The sequence below is a fragment of the Amblyraja radiata genome, chromosome 27 (assembly GCF_010909765.2).
Source record: "Amblyraja radiata isolate CabotCenter1 chromosome 27, sAmbRad1.1.pri, whole genome shotgun sequence".
NCBI lineage: Eukaryota > Metazoa > Chordata > Chondrichthyes > Rajiformes > Rajidae > Amblyraja > Amblyraja radiata.
In genome coordinates this window covers 862,713-876,749 of record NC_045982.1, presented here as the reverse complement: position 1 = coordinate 876,749, position 14,037 = coordinate 862,713, and the positions used below count along the sequence as shown (strand labels likewise).

Below are 14,037 nucleotides of genomic sequence, written 5' to 3'. Positions count from 1 at the left end.
TTTAAGTGACTTTGGACGGTTGATTGCTTGAGGCTTGTGACTGGGATAACATTTGGAAATATCATCGTACTTTCATGATGACTGTACATGAGGTGTATGGAATGAGCTGCCAGATGAGGTACAGTAGTTGAGGCAGAGACTATCACAACATTTAAGAGACGTTTAGGCAGGAACATGGTTAGGACAGGGTTAGAGAGACGTGGGTCAAACACAGGCAGGTGGGGGACTAGTGTAGATGGGACATGTTGGGCCTAAAGGGCCTGTTTCCACACTGCATGATTCTATGAAACTGAAGACCTGATTAATGAAGAAATTGCTCCACAAATTCCAACCAATGTTCCTCTCTCTCTTCCACAGAAATGGAATCTGACATCATTCCAGCAAGAAATAAGTGGATGCTTACACTTTCTCTGTCCATAGCTAAATTAGAAATTATTCTAATCCTGGCCAGTGCAATGTGCAGGCCAATGGCTTCACGACACAGGTTGGATGTGTGAACAGTTGGCTGTGTGTGGACAGTATCTTGTATCTTCTTGTGTTTTATGACTGGTTGGCAGACTAATTTCCCTCCTGGGATAAATAAAGTTCTATCGTATCATATAACAGCTGGGAGGAAACTGCCCCTGAATGTGCCTCCGGTTCTCTCACCGCCATCATTCGCCATCATTTCTGCTGCTTGTGTCTCGAGCTCAGAGACCCCGCCATTCGCAATTTTCTTTAAAAGTTATCCTGATTGACCAGGTTTGTTCAATAGCCATTCCTCTTATCTTTAGCTTGCTGTCAACACTTTGATTGTGCATCAAGGTCACTTTCTGTATCAATTCAGGCTATTGTGCAGTGCAAAAATACAAAACAATTTATTAATAATTTCCAATGTAGCAACCATGGCTAATGCTAGTATTGTTGTTGTAATCGCTGTGCCATTTAAGGAGCTGAATAAATTCATTAATGATGTCCCGACAATCACTGTACCAGAACAGGACCTGATACAAGCTGTTGACCCAAAATGTCAACTATTACTCTATCTCCACAGATGCTGCTTGACCCGCTGAGTTCCTCCAGCAATTTTGTTTTGCTCCAGTTTCCAGCATCTGTAGTCTGTGTCTACACACTTAATGGAGAAGCTGTTTGTTACTTCCACCTGCAGGCAGGCAATGGAAGTACATCTTATTTACAATTTAATTTTTGTTACTGCAGTAAAATTAACAAAATGAAAGTTTGGAGAGAATTGTGATACATATATGATAAATATGCCTTGTATCTGGTTCAATATGGCAGCACATTTTCTTTCATTCAATAATATGCAGAAAATGCTCAGGAACGAAGGAGACCACAGAGTGGTGGACACTGCCCGGTCCGTCACAGGTACTGACCCCCCCCCCCCCCACCCCCGCCACACACTGCCCGGTCCGTCACAGGTACTGACCCCCCCACCATCGAAGGGATCTACAGGAGGCAGCCAGCATCATCAGAGACCCACACCACCCTGGCCACGCTCTCATCTCGCTGCTACCATCGGAAAGAAGGTACAGGAGCCCGTTTCATTGTTCCATTCCTGTTACAAATTACAATTGAACACATTTCACTGTGGAACTGCAAGGGACTCATCAAAAGTAGCTGGTCTGTGGATTGGTTTCCATACTAATGGACTTGGCTAGACCTCTGATACTCAACACCAGTGGAGGGAGTGCTGCAGCATTCTTTGAGGGAATGAGTGTGGAGATACACCCAGTGTGCAGGGTAAAAGCATCAGAAAGCTTCCATTCATGGTAAAACTATTTTCCTACAGTTATCTCAGTCCCCTGTAAGGTAATCTGTTAAATGGAAAACACAAGTATATTTTTAGTTTTTAGAGATCCAGTGCGGAGACAGGCCCTTCAGCCCACAGAAGCCATGCCGACCAGCGATCCCTGCACACTTACACAATCTTACACACTAGGGACAATTTACATTTATACCAAGCCAATTAACTTACAAACCTGCACGTCTTTGGAATGTGGGAGGAAACCGTAGATCCCGGAGAAAACCCACGCAGGTCACGGGGAGAACGTACAGACAGCACCCGTAGTCAGGATCAAACCCGGGTCCCTGGTGCTGTAATGCAGCAACTCTACCGCTGCGCCACCGTGCCGCCCGTTATGTTAATATTGGCAAGTGTGACAAACCAGACACAGTATGTTCACAATAGTTTATGAAACAAAGACATATTGTGATAACTTTATTGTACTTAAAAACTTGATCAGAGTAAAAATTAAGAATACTTCAAATAATTCACAATCAAGATACATCTGACTGTAAAAGTCCAGTCTTTACAGTGTGTAGGTGAAGCTGAAGCCACGACCAAAAGCAGAAGTTCCCCTGAAGCAGAAAATAACTGTTGTGAAAACGAGAGATTTAAATCGCTTGGAAGCTGGAGGCTGCAGATAGGTGGTGTGGTTCCTTGATGATATTGGTTGTTTACTGGGATTGGGTCGAGTATTGGCATCAATGCCCTCGCATGATCAAGGCAGGAGGAAAGCAGAGAGACACAAAACTGCAAATGTTGGAATCTGGAACAAATAAAAATGCAGGAGGAGCTCAGCAGGTCAGGCAGCATCTGTGGAGTGAAAGGACAAGTCTGGAGAAGAGTCTCGACCCACAATGTCATTTGTCCATTCCCTTCACAGATGCTGCCTGACCCGCTGAGTTCCTCCAGTGCTTTGGGCTTGGCTCATGGGGAAAACAACATGCATTTAAGATACTTTTGATATTCCCCTCAAACGTGGATTTCACCGGGAATAATTTACAGATGGGAAGAAGTTTGCTTTGCATGGATATGGAGCTACAAGACCATGCATGCCAATAAAAAACTTTGCTGGTTCCAGCCAAGCCAATAAACAAGGCATTTTATAGAACCATACAGTACAGGAACAGGCCCTTCAGCCCACAATGTCTGTGCTATAACAGAGGGCAGATGACATTTTGGGTCGGGACCCATCTTCAGACTGGCATTGTTCAAACATTGTCTGTTCTTTATGATCTTAGATGCCTGGAAGAAATGGAAACGGGAGCAGTTGATGATGGGGAAGTAATCCTATACTGACTGCTTTCTGTTATTTCAGATTTCCAGCAAACTCTCTCAATTTTCCAAATAATTTATTTGTAGAGTAAAAGATCAGTGTGCATTACCAGTGGGGAGCTTTCAGTGTTGGCTTCATGGTTTCCCTCCCTCCTGTACACATGATTGTTATTCACATTTTATCCTAAATCCTCAATATCATTAATTCATAGAGCCACTACATCATTCAACAGGTAGACCACTCCATCTACAGCATGTGTGACAAGGTCAGCTTGCTGTGTTCACATTCATCTGTCAGGTATATTTCACTTCCAAGAGGTTTCATGTCTGATATATACATATTAAAAAATAATACCCCAAAAAACAATTTCTCCAGTACTGAAAAACGTCACCAGTAACCACCAAAGATCTTTGGTAACCACAATGTGCGCTGAACATTGTAGAGGCCTGGACGAGGTCAGGAAAAGGCCAGAAGCCAAGCAGGTTCAGAAGTCGTTTAATGAATCATGGCAAACACACAGAACGGCCTTGGAGCAGCTAGCGGGAAACCCCATGGGCAGACAATCGTCCCTGTCCCTCAAGGGCCGAGGGAGATGACCCAAGGAGTGGCCCTAATCCCCAGTGATCGCCACAACATGTGGACGAGTAACCTTTTCCAAAGACAAAAGAAATGTTCCAGAAGGGCGAGAATTTGGTAAAAGAAATGTGAAATTCAAAGGTACATCATCCATGGTAGATCAATCTACTAAATGAGAATGATTCCAAGTAGATGGGGACATACCCTACAGCACAGCACACTCATTTCTAATTTACCACCTCATCGTTCCAATCATCTGTTACGCTGGCTTGTAAACATTCAGATTTCTTTATCCAGTTCAGTATAGGAATATATTTTAATATATTAAAGACCATTTTCTTAGCAATTATTTAGCACACTTTGACACATTATTACCAATGCCAAAATACTCAGTGCTTTTAGTGTACAAAACAAGGTGTGGGTACACCTCGAACCGTTCACACTGGCACACTGCTGTACACCAATGTCGCTTTCAACTTTTAGAGGTACCATCACCAACAATCATTAAAAAGATATACTTTGTACATAGTTTAGATTAGTGCAAACAGAAATCAAAAATCAAATATCTATAATGACAAAAATGTGAGGAGATTCATCCTCGTGAATCTGCATAGCTGAGTATGTGATGGCTTTCACTTCAGTGCCCTGTAAGTGTAAACAAGACAACAAAATAATTGCTGGGTATGATTCTGGGCTTTGAACATGGCAATTTCTAAAGCCACAAGGGAAGGCGACTAACAATTCCAACTTCACCCCTTACCTGTGGATGTTTGGCTATATCAAATTCTTCACCCCACCTTATGAGGAGAAAAAAAATTGGTACATTTCAGAGTACATTTAAAAATATAAATATGAGACACCAGACAATAATTTTGCACAAACTTCCCTTTCCACTAAAATGCTTATTGAAAGTGGGCTTAAGTGTTAGAGACAGGATACAAGGTCATATTTTCATTGAACAAATGTACCTAGCAAATGGATCTCACTCAGTTCAGTGGATGCATCAGAATAACTTGCAATAAATATACACTTATTCTCATCACCAAAGGGAATAATAATTTGCACACAAACCCACAGGCATTCATTGTCAATTTCCACAACTTCAAAATCACCACAGTACAAAAAAAACCTCTGAAACCTCTCCCAAATTATCATTCAATTCACCCATTAGATTTCATCCCTATTTATGAAAATGTAATGGGGATGAGTAAATAGACAGTAGGAAGGGTCTCAACCCGAACCCGTTCCTTCTATCTAGAGATGCTGCCTGTCCTGCTGAATTACTCCAACATTTTGTGACTATGATATTATATATATAAAACATAAAAGTGCAAAGTCAAAAATAATAATGCCACTGGACCCAAAGATTACTAATTCTCTAGACTTGGTTGGTATTCCCACTGTTCTGTGAAAGTACAGGCTTACCCTATTGATCGAATTGTATAATTAATTCTGTCCAAGTAAATCACTTTCATCTCCTAAAAGAGAAACAAAGGAACGTTTACAACAGCAACGGCAATTAGTAAACTTTCTAATGACAACAAATGGGTTCACTTTAACTGGGTCATCCCATCCAAACATGTATAGAAGGGCCCCAACCAGAAACACTGTTGATCTATGTTCTCCAGAGATACTGCCAAATTACTCCAGCACTTTATGCCTTTGTTTTGTAAACCAGCATCTGCAGTTCCTTGTATCCAGGTATTTTTGTGTGATAAGATACAGGTTCAAGATTGAGATTACTCACACTTGAAGCTTTCAAGAAGGGGGGGGGGGGGGGAATAAAAGAGGTCATAGGGTCAAAAGTGATAGGAGCAGAATCAATCCATTCGGCCCATCGTCTACTCCGCCATTCAATCATGGCTGATCTATCTCTCCCTCCTCACCCCATTCTCCTGCCTTCTCCACATAACCTCTGACACCCGTACTAATCAAGAATCTATCCACCTTTGCCTTAAAAATATCCATTGACTTGGCCTCCACATCCTTCAGTGGCAAAGAATTCTACAGATTCACCACCCATTGACTAAAGAAATTCCTCCTCATCTCCTTCCTAAAAGAAAGTCCTTTCATTCTGAGGCTATGACCTCTAGTCCTAGACTCTCCCACTAGTGGAAACATCCTCTCCACATCCACTCTATCCAGGCCTTTCACTATTCCAGAGGGGCCCTTCATACTAGTATGACTATCTTTGTTCGCAGGAAACTTGTCTCAACTTAAAATAAGTTTTGATAAAAGTATTGATTTCTTTCAAAAAGTGTGTTTTTGGTTATAGAATATTGTTTTGCACTCAAAATGGAGATGATTGGGTTATTCTCTGGTTAATTAATTCATATGCTCTGCACCTACCCGATCTCATCGAATGGTACACTGTTGTCAATAAAATAATCCGCTCTGAGCTAAATAGGTTTCCACTTTCTCTGCGAGCTTAATCTATGATTCAAAAGTTCTCAAACCCTTCACTGGACTTATTTCATGTACATTTAAAGTAGGAATGTATAAATTTGCAGGACTGCTTAAAATTCGTAACACCTTGCAGAGGGCTGGTTCAGATTTTCTGCAACATAGCTATGGTAGCACAAACAATTCATTTCATGTTACTACTATATTAGTTCATGCACAACTTATTTTAAAACAGTCACTGACCCTTGGAATAAAAAACAGTTCTGCACTGAACTGATACAGCCATTCAGCCATGAAATTATAGAGTAGAGATAACATGTCATGTCCTAAAAGAAAACAGAAATATTAGAGTTAGGGTAGAATTACTGTCTTATATTAATCATGCAAGTATTCCTGCAACTGACTGAGCAACAGCATATAGCACCTTCTGGTGATCAGCATCACCTGAGAGATGGAGGAGGGAGATGGGGAGGGCGATGGGGAGGGGTGGAGGAGGGCGATGCCCCCTCCCTATCTACCCTCACTCCCACCCTCTCAACCCTGCTCTCTCTCTACCCCCCTCCCTCTCTCTCTCTACCCCCCTCCCTCTCCCTCTACCCCCTCCCTCTCTGTCTACACCCCTCCCTCTCTGCCCCCCTCCCACTGTACCCCCCTCCCTCTCTCTCTCTACCCCCTCCCTCTCCGTCTACCCCTCTCCCTCCCTCTCTGCCCCCCTCCCACTGTACCCCCCTCCCTCTCTCTCTCTACCCCCTCCCTCTCTCTACCCCCCTCCCTCTCTCTCTCCCTCTACCCCCCTCCCTCCCTCCCTCTCTGCCCCCCTCCCACTGTACCCCCCTCCTTCTCCCTCTCTACCCCCTCCCCCTCTATCAACCCCCCTCCCTCTATACACTCCTCCCTCTCTACCCCCCCCCCCCCTCCCTCTCTAGGGATTTAAGAGGGAGGGTGGAGGAGGGAGGGCTGGGGGATGAGGAGAGATGAGGGGGAGGGGGGTCGCATTGAAACTTACCGAATAGTGAAAGGCCTGGATAGAGTGGATGTGGAGAGGCTGTATCCACTAGTGGGAGAGTCTGAGACCAGGGCTCACAGCCTCAGAATTAAAGGATGTTCCTTTAGCAAGATGAGGAGGAATTTCTTTAGTCAGTGGGTGGTAAATCTGTGGAATTCATTGCCACAGAAGGTTGTGGAGGCCAAGTCAATGGATATTTTTAAGGCAGAGATAGATAGATTCTTGATTAGTACGGGTGTCAGGGGTTGTGGGGAGAAGGCAGGAGAATGGGGTTAGGAAGGAGAAATAGATCAGCCATGATTGAATGGCGGAGTAGTCTTGAAGCGCCGAATGGCTTAATTCTGCTATCATTTACGAACTTATGAAGTGCATGGAATGTTTTGCTTTTGCAGGTTTACATCCTGCAGGACAGGTAAATCAGCAATAGTTTCACAGCACACATAAGACAGCAAAAACTAAAGTTTGAAGCTATGCACTTAAACCATTTTCCACAATTACAGTTGGGTTTCTTTCAGCAACGGGCTGGAAAATGCAGTTTGTATGTAGTAGCGTGTCACGAGTATTTTATTTTCATATACACCGAAGCGGAACAATGAACGTTTAACTTGCGTCAGCACAACAAGTTTTTCACTGTACCTCGGTACATTTGACAATAAAATAAACTGAACTTACAAAACTCATGCATTCTGGAGGACAAACCCCTCCGCAAAGCAAGTTACAGTCTGAGGAAGGGTCTCGATACAAAACGTCACACATTCCTTCTCTCCAGAGATGCTGCTGTCCCGCTGAGTTACTCCAGCTTTTTGTGTCTATCTTCAAATTACAGCCTTCTCTCTATTCCAGCAGTGTCTTCTGTCCCTAATTGATCGGGGATAATCAGCATGGCCATGTCCAGGGTAAATGTTGTCCCCTGAATTTGATGGATTTTTGTTTGAAGAGGCACCTAAACATATTGTTGAGGTCAGTGCAGTCTACATGAACATTAGCAAGGCCTTTGACAAGGTTCCACAAGGTAGCCCATGAGATCTCGGGTAAGCTGGCAAAGTTTATCCAATATTGGCCGGATGCTAGGAGACATGAGGTAGTTGTGGTGGACAGTTGGCTGTCCTGAATGGAGTCTGGTAACTGGCAAAGAAAAATGTAGAGCACGCAGTCACATAGAACAGCACAAACATTTTAAACTGATGCCCTGCAGCCTTCCAGTATCACACGACTTGATGCTCACAAAACCAAGCACATGTACCCGAAGCAGCTGATTAACAAATGACCCTGCCACACAAGGACGCTCACATAGAGGATAACAGAAACGGTCATAGTTGGTTGAAAATCTATAAATACAATTAAATCAACCATAATGTATTTACTACAGAGGTAAGACAACCTTCAGCCTTCACTTCAAGTGTTGTTAAGGGCTGCACGGTTTCTATGTCTGTCATATAGCCAAACATGGCCATTACAACCTGTTCAAAAGCCTCTTCAACTGTATCACCCCATGAGTGCAACCTGGAAAACAAAGGGGCACAGTTCAGGGCCTTGAACTGAGAGTTCATTCTCTTGCCAAGTAATATGCAGCAAGTATAGTTTACACATTCTCTTCGCCACAAATATGCATTAAGCTGAGGCTTTATAAATCACTGGAGGGGCCACATTTGGAATATTGTGAGCAGTTTTGCACCCCATGTCTGAGGATGTGCTGGGCTTTACTGGAATGAGATTTACAGAGGAAACAATAGAAGCTAGCTTTCATCAAATGGCTTGGTTGTGAAGAGCTCTCAAATTCAAATTTTAACATATTTTAAAGGTTGTGGCCATTTCTAACAGTTCATGTACCAGCTCATTATTTGCACTTGAAACAGGCACTAATTGTGACTCTTGTATACTGATTTGTACTATTTCTATACACTTGTATGGTATCTAAGTTGAGCTTATGTATAGTAATACTTGTACTGAACTGTATGCAAAAATGAATTTCACTGCAGCTCGCTTCATGTGACAATAAAGTACCTTTAAAGCATTGGTAACATGATCACATTTCACATAATTTTCAGATTTCCCTACCATACCTTTGACATACCCAGGAACAGGAATATTGGGTCCATTTTGATAGCTTTGCATTTTAATAGATTATTATTGATCTTTTGCTTCAGTACCTCTTTGCTGCACTCTCTCTTGACATCCAAAGATATATCAATGACTGCCTTAAGCATACTCAGTGACTCAGCCTCCACAGCCTTTTGGATGCAGAAATCCTTTTTCATTCCACTGCTAAATGATTGGTCCCTTAGTTTGTAAGGTGACCCTTGTCTACTGACACCCCACCCCATGAAATAGCCAATTTCACATCTATCCATCACAAGCTGCTTAAGAATTGTGCATGGTTCAATTAGTACGAGTCTCATTCCTCTAACATCTCAAGAGTATTGAGCCATCCTCTCAATTTGACTATTCCTGGTATCAAATTGGTAAACTTTTGTGGAACTTTAAACTTTAAATATTGTCACAATACATTAAACTCCACATTAAAAATTTAAAGCACATTAATGTCATCCAATCTGCTTGTGTGGTGTATCTAAACTCATTCAACAAGTAACAGCTGCAAGCAGTTTGGTATTAATATCGTTCAAAATATTTTTTCTATATATGGTCCAAGTTTGCCAGCCAGATTCTAATTGGAAGAAGGTCAATGTTTGGAACTCAATCGGAAAAGCATGAAATACTTTACTTGCCTAAGTGAGATCTTAGTGATATGGAGGATTATTTATGTGCTAATGACCAGTAGAAATTTTAATAAGTAAGCCTTGGTCGTGAAGTGACACGTTAGTTGCTTAGTTGATTATTCAAAAGGCACACAGGTTTCAACATGTTCTACACTGGACAGATAGAAAGATGATACAACATCAATGAAACATTTTGAAATGAATGCAAGCTTTAATTCTATAATTCATTCATTACATCTCTATAATACTAAAACTCTTCATCTTTGATTGTGTGTGTGTGTGTGGAGTGTGGGTGTGTCGCAGTGTGTGTGTGTGGAGGGGTGTGTTTGTGTGGGGGGGGGGAGTGTGTGTGTGTGTGTGGGGAGTGTGTGTGTGTGTGTGTGTGTTTGAGGGTGTGTGTGTGTGTGTTTGAGGGTGTGTGTGTGTGTGTGTGTGAGAATTCTGGTTAATTCCTATTTTCTTCCAAACGCTAGGCCACAGCCTTCCCATTTTGCACATTCTACTCACATTTTTCCCGTCAAGGCAATAAACATCTTCCCGTCGCATTCCCACCTATATTTCTGGAGTTTTTAATTGTTTAAAGTTTTTAAAGCCCGAAAATTCACACTTTTCGGAAAAAACCCCCAAGTGACGTCACAATGTACTCGCAAGGCAGGACGGGACACTCTGGGAGGGAGGGGCACTCCAGCGCTCGCGTGGCGGCGGCTGCTGGCGCCCGATGGCGAGGGTGGTGCCGCGGGCCCTGGCTGGAGCCGAGCCTGGTGCTCGAGCTGCAGTGAGAGCCGAGCTCGGGGCTTGGGATGGGGCCGTGACCGGAGCCGCTGCTGGAACCAAGGGCGAGCCTGGGTCCGGTGTCAGGACAAGCCCGGAGATGAAGTCAGGGCCTGGACTGCAGCCCAGGCGGCAGCCGAGCTGACGGCTGGAGTCTACAGCCAGGGCCGGGCCGCATATGAGAACCAGGCCCTGGAGCTGCTCTACCACCCGGGTAGGTCCTGGGGCAGGGAATGGGAGTGAGGGGAGGAGGTGAGGGAAATGGGGTGGGGAGGGGGGTGGTATTGGGCGATGGGGGGGGGGCAGGGTGTAGGAGGGAGATGGGGAGGGGTGGAGGAGGTAGATGCCCCCTCCCTATCGACCCTCACTTCCACCCTCTCTACTCCCCTCCCTCACTGCCCCTCCCCCTCCCCCAATACTTGGTCTAGTAGTATATAAACTCCTCTCTGCTAAAACATTTGAGATATGTTAGCACCTCTTTCAGTCCACTTTACAATAGACATTTTGAGAACTTACTGAACATCAGCAGTGTGATCCAAATCTAAAGAGAAAACAGAATTGAAAACTCAATATCAATGTCATTAAGTTATCAGTCATGAAACGCCTAAAAATATCACTGCAAAATATATACTGTGGACTGTTTTATCCCTTAGCACCAAAACAGGAACCTGTTCAATTACTGATTTTGTTAATTGCTCCACATTATATCAATTTATATCATTTTGTCCAAAGCAGAGATTGCACTTTCCTGCCCAAAGTCACACCAAGTATCGGGGATCGAGAATGCTGTCTACCTCATTATTTTTCAACAACGTCAACAAAGCAGAAATATTTCATGGCACTTCACAGAAGCATTAGCAGACACAAAGTATTTCCATTGTCTGGGGTATTAAACCATAAGTTTGCAATTTGAGTCACTTCTGCTTTTCCAGGGAAGATAAAAGTTCACCACAAAACCAATTACCTTTGAATTTCTCTTTTTCACAAATGTTATAAGCACTGATTGACCCAACTATGGGTAGGAATGCATTGTCCATGCTCAAGTTTAACTGAAATCTTAATGACAGACATTGTAAGACAATTTGGCTCTTGAACTGAATGAGCAGTAATTTCGTTGAAGGGGTGGATGTAAAGTTTTTTCCTGGTTGGGGTGTCTACAACAGAGGGGGTCGGAGTCACACATGGGGATAAATTCTTCACACAGAGGGTATGACCTATTGGATTTCACAGCCCTACTGCACTGTTCAGTCACTGAATATATTCAATACAGATTTATAGATAGTAACCAAATTGAACGATATGTTGTTAATAAAGAAAATAGGTACCTGTACTAAGTAAAATATCAGCCATTATCTTACTGGATAGTGGAATAGGCGATTAATTTACAAACATTTAAAAAAAATCTGAGGCGATTTAAAAAACACAATAACAGAGATATAGAAAATAGGTGCAGGAGTAGGCCATTCGACCCTTCGAACCGGCACCGCCATTCAATATGATCATGGCTGATCATTCCAGAATCAGTACCATATCCCTTGATTCTGTTAGCCCTAAGAGCTCTATCCAACTCTCTCTTGAATACATCCAGTGAATTGGCCTCCACTGCCTTCTGTGGCAGAGAATGCACTAGGGTCAATATACAGTATATCCGTTAATCAACAGATTCAAAACTGATCATTTGGTTATAATGCTGATTGCAGAATTCCCAAAACTATTCTTGAGGAAAGCTATGCACTATGTTTTAATATTAAGAATGTGAGGGTGGCACAATTCTAAAAAAGTACAAGCATAACAGGAGCTGGTTTCTATAAACAGATTTAAATCCCTTCTTAATGATGTTGAAGCGGGCTCTTCTGTCTGTACATGCTTTGTTTGATGATGTTCTGACTGTGACTCTATTTATATGTTCTCTGTTGTTTTTAAATTATTGTCTGTAACTGTGGAACTGTGTTGCTGCCTGTCTTGGCCAGGACTCTCTTGTAAAAGAGATTTTTAATCTCAATGAGACTTCTCCTGGTTAAATAAAGGTTAAATAAAAATAAAAATAAAAATAAAATAAGTGTGCGTAAAGACACAAAATGCTGGATTAACTCAGTGGGACAGGCAGTATCTCTGGGGCGAGATCTCTCCACAGATGCTGTCAGTCCTGCTTAGTTTAGCATTTTGTGTCTGTCTTCGGTGTAAAAAACAGCATCTACAGTTCCTATCGATAAATGTGTGAGGACATACATGCAACTATTGAAGGGAAGCTTAAAATGGTCAAAATATACGTAGAGGCATTGGTGCAAGATTCAGGAAGATATAATGAACATTTACACAACGGTGGCTCAACCATTGCCCAGTTCTGGGCCACACGTTTTATGAACGATGCAAAGGCACTGAAGAGCATGCAGAAGAGACATAACATCTCTGGCGATGAGAATTTTATGACCATAGGACAAGGTGATGGTGGCGGAAGCATTTAAAACCACTATGGGTTTAGCCAAAATAAATGGAGAGCATCTACTCCCACTAGTGATGAAGTGGAGTGTACCACCTTCCTTACATGGTGATCACCTTCAGTGAGATGACAGTGTTCTCTTCCTGTGCTACTTGATTTTTATTGCGCTTATAAAATAGCCTCATGTTTGTAAAGCCCTTGTGCCCCTTCCACTCTTCAGTAGGATCATGGCTGACCTTTTACTTAGCACCTCGTCTTTAAGTCCAAATCACGGTGGCGCAGCGGGTAGAGTTGCTGCCTCACACTGCGCCAGAGACATAGGCTCAACCCTGACTACGGGTACGGTCTGTGTGGAGTTCGCACGTTCTTCCTGTGACCGCGTGGGTTCCCTCTGGGTGATCCGCTTTCCACCCACATCCCAAAGAGGTGTAGGTTTGTAGGTTGATTGGCTTGGGTAAAAATTGTAAATTGTCCCTAGTGCGTTCAGGATAGTGCTAGTGGACAGGGATGGCCGGTCCCAATAACCCTTTCTGGCTTAAGCCCTCCCTTCACCAGCTCCAGTTTAAATTCCATTTGGAATATTTTGGAGGACCAAGAAACCAAGACTCGGTTTGCCGAAGGGCTTGTTTCTGCGCTGTATCTGTAAACATTTCGCTCAAGAAGGTAGACACAAAAAGCTGGAGTAACTCAGCGGGACTGGCAGCATCTGTGGAGAGAAGGAATGGATGACGTTTCGGGTCGAGACCCTTCTTCAATTGGCTTCTTTCCTGTAGGCTTGTGCCCACACACCGACTAGGCCCCGCCGTCGCCCCGGCAACGGCCCGACCCTGGGGACGGACACAGGCCCCGCGCCTCATCGGGGAGACCAGGCGGGATCCCGGCCCCGAGCACCACCCGCTATACCATGCCATGCCCGCCCCACTCACACTCGTACTTCTTGGTGACGGGCGGGTACTTGTGTTTGACGGCGCGCTGCTTGGCCGTCAGGCTGTACTCCCTGTCGTCCATGTCTGCGGGGCTGGGCGGATGTCCCGCCCACCGACCCGCCCTCCATTAGGTACAGCC

General features: G+C 43.6%; 1 protein-coding gene across 2 annotated transcripts; it reads right to left on the bottom strand.

The window, feature by feature from the left end:
* Window positions 1-2,188: 2,188 nt before the first annotated feature.
* zbtb8os (zinc finger and BTB domain containing 8 opposite strand) lies at window positions 2,189-14,014 on the bottom strand. 2 transcript variants are annotated; one of them, XM_033044829.1, is made up of 7 exons: window positions 13,899-14,014; window positions 11,049-11,073; window positions 8,426-8,547; window positions 6,282-6,364; window positions 5,061-5,113; window positions 4,396-4,432; window positions 2,189-4,280 (listed from the first exon to the last, which is right to left on the bottom strand). In XM_033044829.1, exons 1-7 carry the CDS (start codon window positions 13,978-13,980, stop codon window positions 4,194-4,196), a joined length of 489 nt encoding a protein of 162 aa, XP_032900720.1. In that variant the 5' UTR covers window positions 13,981-14,014; the 3' UTR covers window positions 2,189-4,193. The 2 variants fall into 2 exon arrangements, with proteins under 2 accessions (XP_032900720.1, XP_032900721.1); XM_033044830.1 differs by having other exon boundaries at window positions 13,932-14,012.
* Window positions 14,015-14,037: the final 23 nt, after the last annotated feature.

Coding starts and splice junctions, on each gene's coding strand:
- zbtb8os (XM_033044829.1), bottom strand. CDS start 13,980: ATGGACGACAGGGAGTACAGCCTGACGGCCAAGCAGCGCGCCGTCAAA. Junction 8,548..11,048: donor GATCACACTGCTGATGTTCA/GTAAGTTCTCAA, acceptor TTTGTTTTCCAG/GTTGCACTCATGGGGTGATA. Junction 6,365..8,425: donor ACTTGAAGTGAAGGCTGAAG/GTTGTCTTACCT, acceptor GTTTTCTTTTAG/GACATGACATGTTATCTCTA.